This window comes from Oncorhynchus clarkii, chromosome 11 (assembly GCF_045791955.1).
Source record: "Oncorhynchus clarkii lewisi isolate Uvic-CL-2024 chromosome 11, UVic_Ocla_1.0, whole genome shotgun sequence".
NCBI lineage: Eukaryota > Metazoa > Chordata > Actinopteri > Salmoniformes > Salmonidae > Oncorhynchus > Oncorhynchus clarkii.
In genome coordinates, this window is record NC_092157.1 from 3573178 (window position 1) to 3585677 (window position 12500).

General features: G+C 39.0%; 1 protein-coding gene across 2 annotated transcripts in view; it reads left to right on the forward strand.

The window, feature by feature from the left end:
* LOC139420128 (staufen double-stranded RNA binding protein 2) overlaps positions 1–12500 on the forward strand; it is a 349406-nt gene that overhangs the window by 116900 nt on the left and 220006 nt on the right. The window contains exon 10 of one of the 2 annotated variants that reach the window (XM_071169872.1): positions 6494–6622. In XM_071169872.1, coding sequence (XP_071025973.1) covers positions 6494–6622 — 129 coding nt within the window. Of the gene's footprint in view, positions 1–6483; positions 6623–12500 lie in introns of both variants that reach the window. The other variant, XM_071169871.1, reaches the window with a different exon arrangement.

Genomic DNA, 12500 nt, shown 5'->3' on the forward strand with positions numbered 1-12500 from the left:
ACTTGATTATGCTTCATTGATCTCTCCGATTGACTAATCGATCAGATCAATGATTTTATAACGAGGAGAAGGTTACAGTAGAGTTGCGGCAACTCAATGAGTAATGTGCATACCAAATGGTACCCTATTCCCAATGTAGTGCACTACTTTAGACCAGAGCCCACAGAGAGACCCATAGAGCTCTGGTCAAAAGTTGTGCACTATATAGGGAATAGGGTACCATTTGGTATGCATATGACTCTGAATACCACACTGACCCTAATATAATACTGTAATCACATAACATCACATGGAAATGACAAGATTACGTTAAAAATGACAAGGTTGGGTTCTAAAAAGGTTATTCCTGCGTCAATGTCCCGTATAAACTGATGTACTACTAGGACAACGAAATTATTATCTATTCATAAAGCAGTTCACTCTGTCCTGACTGAGAGCACTGGGTTCACTCTGTCCTGGCTGAGGGCACTAGGTTCACTCTGTCCTGACTGAGAGCACTGGGTTCACTCTGTCCTGACTGGGTTCACTCTGTCCTGACTGAGAGCACTGGGTTCACTCTGTCCTGACTGGGTTCACTCTGTCCTGACTGAGAGCACTGGGTTCACTCTGTCCTGACTGGGTTCACTCTGTCCTGACTGGGTTCACTCTGTCCTGACTGAGAGCACTGGGTTCACTCTGTCCTGACTGAGAGCACTGGGTTCACTCTGTCCTGACTGGGTTCACTCTGTCCTGACTGGGTTCACTCTGTCCTGACTGAGAGCACTGGGTTCACTCTGTCCTGACTGAGAGCACTGGGTTCACTCTGTCCTGACTGAGAGCACTGGGTTCACTCTGTCCTGACTGAGAGCACTGGGTTCACTCTGTCCTGACTGAGAGCACTGGGTTCACTCTGTCCTGGCTGAGGGCACTGGGTTCACTCTGTCCTGGCTGAGGGCACTGGGTTCACTCTGTCCTGACTGAGAGCACTGGGTTCACTCTGTCCTGACTGAGAGCACTGGGTTCACTCTGTCCTGGCTGAGGGCACTGGGTTCACTCTGTCCTGACTGGGTTCACTCTGTCCTGACTGAGAGCACTGGGTTCACTCTGTCCTGACTGGGTTCACTCTGTCCTGACTGGGTTCACTCTGTCCTGGCTGAGGGCACTGGGTTCACTCTGTCCTGACTGGGTTCACTCTGTCCTGACTGAGAGCACTGGGTTCACTCTGTCCTGACTGGGTTCACTCTGTCCTGACTGAGAGCACTGGGTTCACTCTGTCCTGGCTGAGGGCACTGGGTTCACTCTGTCCTGACTGGGTTCACTCTGTCCTGACTGAGAGCACTGGGTTCACTCTGTCCTGGCTGAGGGCACTGGGTTCACTCTGTCCTGACTGAGAGCACTGGGTTCACTCTGTCCTGACTGGGTTCACTCTGTCCTGACTGAGAGCACTGGGTTCACTCTGTCCTGACTGGGTTCACTCTGTCCTGACTGAGAGCACTGGGTTCACTCTGTCCTGACTGGGTTCACTCTGTCCTGGCTGTGAGCACTGGGTTCACTCTGTCCTGGCTGAGAGCACTGGGTTCACTGTCCTGACTGAGAGCACTGGGTTCACTCTGTCCTGACTGAGAGCACTGGGTTCACTCTGTCCTGACTGAGAGCACTGGGTTCACTCTGTCCTGACTGAGAGCACTGGGTTCACTCTGTCCTGACTGAGAGCACTGGGTTCACTGTCCTGACTGAGAGCACAGGGTTCACTCTGTCCTGGCTTGTTAGTCTAGTTAAACCCATCTATTTACCTTGAGTCTGATGGATTGTTAGCGATAGAGAGAGTTAAAAAAAAAAATTATATAATTGAATTATTGGATCATCAATAAAGTCATTTTATTAGGTGTTTGTTGTCGGGTAATTGTGTGATTTATTTAAAGCTTCCTTCAGAGCTACTTGAAACACTCAAAGCCCCCGTTGTTGACTGTTGTTAAGCCTCTTGAGGTAGACAGGCAGTGCACTGAAGGGTTGTGTTCTAAATTCCACCCTATTCCCTATTTAGTGCACTAGTTTTGACCAGTGTTCTGGTCAAAAGTAGTGCACTATCTAGGGAATAGCTTGCCATTTCGGACTAAGCCTGACACTTGTTTGTCTGTCACTGCTACTGAGGTTCTGGAATGTTGTTAGTCCTCTGTGTCAGTCTGTTTGCTTAAAGTGACCAAAACATATTTATATATTTATCCATCCTTGTTTTACTAATGAAGTGTTGAAATGAAATGTTGATGTGAACATTTAGATAGATCAACACTACGCAGTTTAATCAAAATGGCCAGTAGTAGTAGTAGTAGTGGCTCCCAACAACAAGGGATGCAAAATTCTCTGGTTTTCTAGAAATCTGTGGCCTGCTATATATCAAGCAGGCAGACAGGCATCGAGACATTCACTTTGCGTTCGAGTGAGTTTTAAAATGGGCTAATTGGTGACCTAAGAGACTTTGAGCGTGGTGTGATTGTCTCTGCCAGGCGCGACCGTTTCCAGTATCTCAGAAACGCTCGAACTCCTGGGCTTTTAACGCACGACGGTGTCTAGGGTTTACCGAGAATGGTGCGACAAACAAACAAAAAACGTCCCCTCAGCGCCAGTCCTGTGGGAGGCAAACAGCTCGTTGATGAGAGACGTCGAAGGAGAACGGCAAGAATGGTGCAAGCTAACAGGCGGGCCACAAACTGGAAAATAACAGGGCAGTACAACAGTGGTGTGCAGAACGGCATCTCAGAACACACATCTCGTCAGTTCTTGTGCTACCTGTCCCAGACATCACTAGGGACGTGCTACCTGTCCCAGACATCACTAGGGACGTGCTACCTGTCCCAGACAGCACTAGGGACGTGCTACCTGTTCCAGACAGCACTAGGGACGTGCTACCTGTCCCAGACAGCAGCAGGGGCGTGCTACCTGTCCCAGACAGCACTAGGGACGTGCTACCTGTCCCAGACAGCACTAGGGACATGCTACCTGTCCCAGACAGCACTAGGGACGTGCTACCTGTCCCAGACAGCACTAGGGACGTGCTACCTGTCCCAGACAGCACTAGGGACGTGCTACCTGTCCCAGACAGCACTAGGGACGTGCTACCTGTCCCAGACAGCACTAGGGACGTGCTACCTGTCCCAGACAGCACTAGGGACGTGCTACCTGTCCCAGACAGCACTAGGGACGTGCTACCTGTCCCAGACCTTCAACTCTCTAGAGACAGCAGGAGCGGTAGAGATACTCTTAATGATCGGCTATGAAAAGCCAACTGACATTTACTCCTGAGGTGCTGATCTGTTGCACCCTCTACAACCACTGTGATTATTATTATTTGACCATGCTGGTCATTTATGAAAATTTGAACATCTTGGCCATGTTTTGTTATAATCTCCACCCGGCACAGCCAGAAGAGGACTGGCCACCCCTCATAGCCTGGTTCCTCTCTAGGTTTATAATCTCCACCTGGCACAGCCAGAAGAGGACTGGCCACCCCTCATAGCCTGGTTCCTCTCTAGGTTTCTTCCTAGGTTTTGGCCTTTCTAGGGAGTTTTTCCTAGCCACCGTGCTTCTACACCTGCATTGCTTGCTGTTTGGGGTTTTAGGCTGGGTTTCTGTACAGCACTTTGAGATATCAGCTGATGTACGAAGGGCTATATAAATACATTTGATTTGATCTTGTCACGGATTGGCTATTTCAGTAGACGACCACACCGGGTTCCACTCCTATCAGCTAAAAACAAGAACAAGAGGCTCCAGTGGACACGTGATCATCAACACTGGAAGAACAATGCCTGGTCCGACGAATCCCGGTTCCTGTTGCGTCGTACTGATGGCAGAATCAGGATCTGTAAGAACAATGCCTGGTCCGACGAATCCCGGTTCCTGTTGCATCGTACTGATGGCAGAATCAGGATCTGGAAGAACAATGCCTGGTCCGACGAATCCCGGTTCCTGTTGCGTCGCACTGATGGCAGAATCAGGATCTGGAAGAACAATGCCTGGTCCGACGAATCCCGGTTCCTGTTGCGTCGTACTGATGGCAGAATCAGGATCTGGCAGAACAATGCCTGGTCCGACGAATCCCGGTTCCTGTTGCGTCGTACTGATGGAAGAATCAGGATCTGGCAGAACAATGCCTGGTCCGACGAATCCCGGTTCCTGTTGCGTCGTACTGATGGCAGAATCAGGATCTGGAAGAACAATGCCTGGTCCGACGAATCCCGGTTCCTGTTGCATCGTACTGATGGCAGAATCAGGATCTGGAAGAACAATGCCTGGTCCGACGAATCCCGGTTCCTGTTGCATCGTACTGATGGCAGAATCAGGATCTGGAAGAACAATGCCTGGTCCGACGAATCCCGGTTCCTGTTGCGTCACACTGATGGCAGAATCAGGATCTGTAAGAACAATGCCTGGTCTGACGAATCCCGGTTCCTGTTGCGTCGTACTGATGGCAGAATCAGGATCTGGAAGAACGATGCCTGGTCCGACGAATCCCGGTTCCTGTTGCGTCGTACTGATGGCAGAATCAGGATCTGGAAGAACGATGCCTGGTCCGACGAATCCCGGTTCCTGTTGCGTCGTACTGATGGCAGAATCAGGATCTGGAAGAACAATGCCTGGTCCGACGAATCCCGGTTCCTGTTGCATCGTACTGATGGCAGAATCAGGATCTGGAAGAACAATGCCTGGTCCGACGAATCCCGGTTCCTGTTGCATCGTACTGATGGCAGAATCAGGATCTGGAAGAACACTGCCTGGTCCGACGAATCCCGGTTCCTGTTGTGTCGTACTGATCGCAGAATCAGGATCTGGAAGAACACTGCCTGGTCCGACGAATCCCGGTTCCTGTTGCATCGTACTGATGGCAGAATCATGATCTGGAAGAACGATGCCTGGTCCGATGAATCCCGGTTCCTGTTGCGTCGTACTGATGGCAGAATCAGGATCTGGAAGAACAATGCCTGGTCCGACGAATCCCAGTTCCTGTTGCGTCGTACTGATGGCAGAATCAGGATCTGGAAGAACAATGCCTGGTCCGACGAATCCCGGTTCCTGTTGCGTCGTACTGATGGCAGAATCAGGATCTGTAAGAACAATGCCTGGTCCGACGAATCCCGGTTCCTGTTGCGTCGTACTGATGGCAGAATCAGGATCTGGAAGAACAATGCCTGGTCCGACGAATCCCGGTTCCTGTTGCGTCGTACTGATGGCAGAATCAGGATCTGTAAGAACAATGCCTGGTCCGACGAATCCCGGTTCCTGTTGCGTCGCACTGATGGCAGAATCAGGATCTGGAAGAACACTGCCTGGTCCGACGAATCCCGGTTCCTGTTGCGTCGTACTGATGGCAGAATCAGGATCTGTAAGAACAATGCCTGGTCCGACGAATCCCGGTTCCTGTTGCGTCGCACTGATGGCAGAATCAGGATCTGGAAGAACAATGCCTGGTCCGACGAATCCCGGTTCCTGTTGCGTCGCACTGATGGCAGAATCAGGATCTGGAAGAACACTTAAGCTGCATGAGTTCATGACCCCATCCTGCCTGGTGTCAACCGTACAGGCTGGTGGTGTAATGGTGTGGAGAATGTTTTCCTGGCACACATTAGGTCCCTTGTTACCAATTGAGCAATAGCCCGAAGAATTTGGGCTGTTCTGGAGGCAAAGGGGGGGTTTGACCCGGTACTAGATGGGTGTACCTAATAAACTTGGTATTTTGAAAATGTAGTCCTCTGTAATATATAATAGGAAATGTAGTCCTCTGTAATATAATAGGAAATGTAGTCCTCTATAATATATAATAGGAAATGTAGTCCTCTGTAGTATATAATAGGAAATGTAGTCCTCTGTAATATATTATAGGAAATGTAGTCCTCTGTAGTATACAGTAGGAAATGTAGTCCTCTGTAATATATAATAGGAAATGTAGTCCTCTGTAGTATATTATAGGAAATGTAGTCCTCTGTAGTATATTATAGGAAATGTAGTCCTCTGTAGTATACAGTAGGAAATCTAGTCCTCTGTAGTATATTATAGGAAATGTAGTCCTCTGTAATATATAGTAGGAAATGTAGTCCTCTATAATATATAATAGGAAATGTAGTCCTCTGTAGTATATAATAGGAAATGTAGTCCTCTGTAATATATTATAGGAAATGTAGTCCTCTGTAGTATACAGTAGGAAATGTAGTCCTCTGTAGTATATTATAGGAAATGTAGTCCTCTGTAGTATATTATAGGAAATGTAGTCCTCTGTAGTATACAGTAGGAAATGTAGTCCTCTGTAGTATATTATAGGAAATGTAGTCCTCTGTAATATATAGTAGGAAATGTAGTCCTCTGTAGTATATTATAGGAAATGTAGTCCTCTCTAATATATAATAGGAAATGTAGTTCTCTGTAATATATAATAGGAAATGTAGTCCTCTGTGGTATACAGTAGGAGAACACACAACGTCTCATGAAGGTACTGCTGTCTGTCTGTGTGTTGTCTGTGCAGGTGAAGGTGTGTGGCGAGGTAGCCACGGGAACAGGGCCAAATAAGAAGGTGGCGAAGCGGAATGCTGCCGAGGCCATGCTACTGCAGCTGGGATACAAGGCCTCCACCTGCCCACAGAGCCCTACTGAGGTTATAACACATTATAACCCCTCTTTAAAATATATCACACCTCTATCACTCCTCTATATCATCTATCACTCCTCTATATCATCTATCACTCCTCTATATCATCTATCCCTCCTCTATATCATCTATCACTCCTCTATATCATCTATCACTCCTCTATATCATCTATCACTCCTCTATATCATCTATCACACCTCTATATCATCTATCACTCCTCTATATCATCTATCACTCCTCTATATCATCTATCACTCCTCATCTATCACTCCTCTATATCATCTATCACTCCTCTATATCATCTATCACACCTCTATATCATCTATCACTCCTCTATATCATCTATCACTCCTCTATATCATCTATCACTCCTCTATCACTCCTCTATATCATCTATCACTCCTCTATATCATCTATCACTCCTCATCTATCACTCCTCTATATCATCTATCACTCCTCTATATCATCTATCACACCTCTATATCATCTATCACTCCTCATCTATCACTCCTCTATATCATCTATCACTCCTCTATATCATCTATCACACCTCTATATCATCTATCACTCCTCTATATCATCTATCACTCCTCTATATCATCTATCACTCCTCTATCACTCCTCTATATCATCTATCACTCCTCTATATCATCTATCACACCTCTATATCATCTATCACTCCTCATCTATCACTCCTCTATATCATCTATCACACCTCTAACATCTATAAAATTTAAAAACAAATCTATAATATCTATAACATCTATAATATATAGCATCTATAATATTGAAAACGCATCTATAGTATATAACATCTATAATATCGAAAACACATCTATAATATATATAACATCTATAACATCTAACATCATCTATCACTCCTCTATATCATCTATCACTCCTCTATATCATCTATCACACCTCTATATCATCTATTACTCCTCTATATCATCTATCACACCTCTATATCATCTATCACTCCTCTATCACTCCTCTATATCATCTATTACTCCTCTATATCATCTATCACACCTCTATATCATCTGTCACTCCTCTATATCATCTATCACTCCTCTATCACTCCTCTATATCATCTATTACTCCTCTATATCATCTATCACACCTCTATATCATCTATCACTCCTCTATATCATCTATCACTCCTCTATATCATCTATCACTCCTCTATATCATCTATCACTCCTCTATATCATCTATCACTCCTCTATATCATCTATCACTCCTCTATATCATCTATCACTCCTCTATATCATCTATCACTCCTCTATATCATCTATCACACCTCTATATCATCTATCACTCCTCTATATCATCTATCACTCCTCTATATCATCTATTACTCCTCTATATCATCTATCACTCCTCTGTATCATCTATCACTCCTCTATATTATCTATCACTCCTCATCTATCACTCCTCTATATCATCTATCACTCCTCTATATCATCTATCACTCCTCTATATCATCTATCACTCCTCTATATCATCTATCACTCCTCTATATCATCTATCACTCCTCTGTATCATCTATCACTCCTCTGTATCATCTATCACTCCTCATCTATCACTCCTCTATATCATCTATCACTCCTCTATATCATCTATCACTCCTCTATCACTCCTCTATATCATCTATCACTCCTCTATATCATCTATCACACCTCTATATCATCTATCACTCCTCATCTATCACTCCTCTATATCATCTATCACTCCTCATCTATCACACCTCTAACATCTATAAAATTTAAAAACACATCTATAATATCTATAACATCTATAATATATAACATCTATAATATTGAAAACGCATCTATAATATCTATAACATCTATAGTATATAACATCTATAATATCGAAAACACATCTATAATATATATAACATCTATAACATCTAACATCATCTATCACTCCTCTATATCATCTATCACACCTCTAACATCTAGAAAATCTAAAAACACATCTATAATATCTATAACATCTATAATATATAACATCTATAATATTGAAAACGCATCTATAATATATATAACATCTATAACATATATAACACATATATAACATCTATAACACATCTATAACATAACACATCTATAACATATATAACACATCTAACATCTATAACATCTATAACATATATAACACATCTATGACATCTATAACACATCTACCATCTATAACACATCTAACATCTATAACACATCTATAACATATATAACACATCTATAACACGTCTAACATATATAACACATCTAACATCTAACATCTATAACACATCTATAACATATATAACACATCTATAACACATCTATAACACATCTATAACATATATAACATCTAATATCTAACATAATCTATAACATCTAATGTCTATAACACATCTATGACATCTATAACACATCTAACATCTATAACACATCTAACATTGATAACACATCCAGCATCTATAACACATCTAACATCTATAACACATCTATAACAAATCTATAACATTTAACATCTATAACACATCTAACATCTATAACACATCTATAACACATCTATAACATTTAACATCTATAACACATCTAACATCTATAGCACATATATAACTCATCTATAACACATCTAACATCTATAACACATCTATAACATTTAACATCTATAACACATCTAACATCTATAACACATCTATAACATATATAACACATCTAACATCTATAACACATCTATAACATTTAACATCTATAACACATCTAACATCTATAACACATCTATAACATATATAACACATCTAACATCTATAACACATCTAACATCTATTACATCTATAACATCTATAACACATCTAACATCTATAACACATCTATAACACGTAACATCTAAACACATCTATAATATATCTATAACATCTATAATATCTATAACATCTATAACATCTATAATATCTATAACACAGCTATAGTATCTATAACACATCTATAATATCAATAACACATCTATAACTTCTAAACACATAATATCAATACATCTATATCTATAAATCTATAACACATCTATATTATCAAATGTATAATATCTATAACATCTATAATATCTAAAACACATCTAATATCTATAACACATCTATGATATCTATAACATCTATAATATCTAAAACACATCTAATATCTATAACACATCTATGATATCTATAACATCTATAATATCTAAAACACATCTAATATCGATAACACATCTATAATATCTATAACATCTATAATATCTAAAACACATCTAGTATCTATAACACATCTATAATATCTATAACATCTATAACATCTATATCATCTAACATCTATATCATCTATAACATCTATAACATTAACATCTATAACACATCTATAACATCTATAATATCTATAACATCCATAGCATTAACATCTATAACACATCTATAACGTTAACATCTATAACATCTATAATATCTATAACATCTAACATCTATCACACATCTAACATCTATACCATCTAACATCTATAATACATCTATAACATCTAACATCTATACCATCTAACATCTATACCATCTAACATCTATACCATCTAACATCTATAACACATCTATAACATCTAACATCTATAACATCTAACATCTATAACATCTAACATCTAACATCTAACATCTATAACATCTAACATCTATAACACATCTATAACATCTGGCTCACATCTATACCATCTAACATCTATAACATCTAACATCTATAACATCTATACCATCTATACCATCTATAACATCTATACCATATATAACATATATACCATCTATAACATCTATACCATCTATAACATCTAACATCTATAACATCTAACATCTATACCATCTATACCATCTATAACATCTATAACATCTATAACATCTATACCATCTATAACATCTAACATCTATAACATCTAACATCTATACCATCTATAACATCTATACCATCTATAACATCTATAACACATCTATAACATCTGGCTCACATCTATAACATCTAACATCTATAACATCTAACATCTATAACATCTAACATTTATAACAGCTATACCATCTATAACATCTATACCATCTATAACATCTATAACATCTATACCATCTATAACATCTAACATCTATAACATCTATAACATCTATAACATCTATACCATCTATACCATCTATAACATCTATAACATCTATACCATCTATAACATCTAACATCTATAACATCTAACATCTATACCATCTATAACATCTATAACACATCTATAACATCTGGCTCACATCTATAACATCTAACATCTATAACATCTAACATCTATAACATCTAACATCTATAACAGCTATACCATCTATAACTTCTATAACATCTATACCATCTATAACATCTATAACATCTAACATCTATAACATCTAACATCTATAACAGCTATACCATCTATAACTTCTATAACATCTAACATCTATAACAGCTATACCATCTATAACTTCTATAACATCTATACCATCTATAACATCTATAACATCTAACATCTATAACATCTAACATCTATAACATCTAACATCTATAACATCTAACATCTATAACATCTAACAGCTATAACATCTATAACTTCTATAACATCTATAACATCTATAAGAGCTATACCATCTAACATCTATAACATCTAACATCTATAACAGCTATACCATCTATAACATCTAACATCTATATTATCTAACATCTATACCATCTATAATATCTAACATCTATAACATCTATACCATCTATAACATCTAACATCTATAACATCTATAACATCTAACATCTATAACAGCTATACCATCTATAACAGCTATACCATCTATAACAGCTATACCATCTATAACATCTATAACATCTAACATCTATACCATCTATAACATCTAACATCTATAACATCTATACCATCTATAACATCTAACATCTATAACATCTATAACATCTAACATCTATAACATCTATAACATCTAACATCTATAACAGCTATACCATCTATAACATCTAACATCTATAACATCTAACATCTATAACAGCTATACCATCTATAACATCTAAGATCTATAACATCTAACATCTATAACATCTAACATCTATAACATCTAACATCTATAACATCTATAACACATCTATAACATCTAACATCTATAACACATCTATAACATCTAACATCTATAACATCTGGCTCACATCTATAACATCTAACATCTATAACATCTATAACACATCTATAACATCTAACATCTATAACAGCTATACCATCTATAACATCTAACATCTATAACAGCTATACCATCTAACATCTATAACATCTAACATCTATACCATCTATAACATCTATAACAGCTATACCATCTATAACATCTATAACATCTAACATCTATAACATCTAACATCTATAACAGCTATACCATCTATAACAGCTATACCATCTATAACATCTATACCATCTATAACATCTAACATCTATAACATCTATAACATCTATAACATCTATACCATCTATACCATCTATAACATCTATAACATCTATACCATCTATAACATCTAACATCTATAACATCTAACATCTATACCATCTATAACATCTATAACACATCTATAACATCTGGCTCACATCTATAACATCTAACATCTATAACATCTAACATCTATAACATCTAACATCTATAACAGCTATACCATCTATAACTTCTATAACATCTATACCATCTATAACATCTATAACATCTAACATCTATAACATCTAACATCCATAACAGCTATACCATCTATAACTTCTATAACATCTAACATCTATAACAGCTATACCATCTATAACTTCTATAACATCTATACCATCTATAACATCTATAACATCT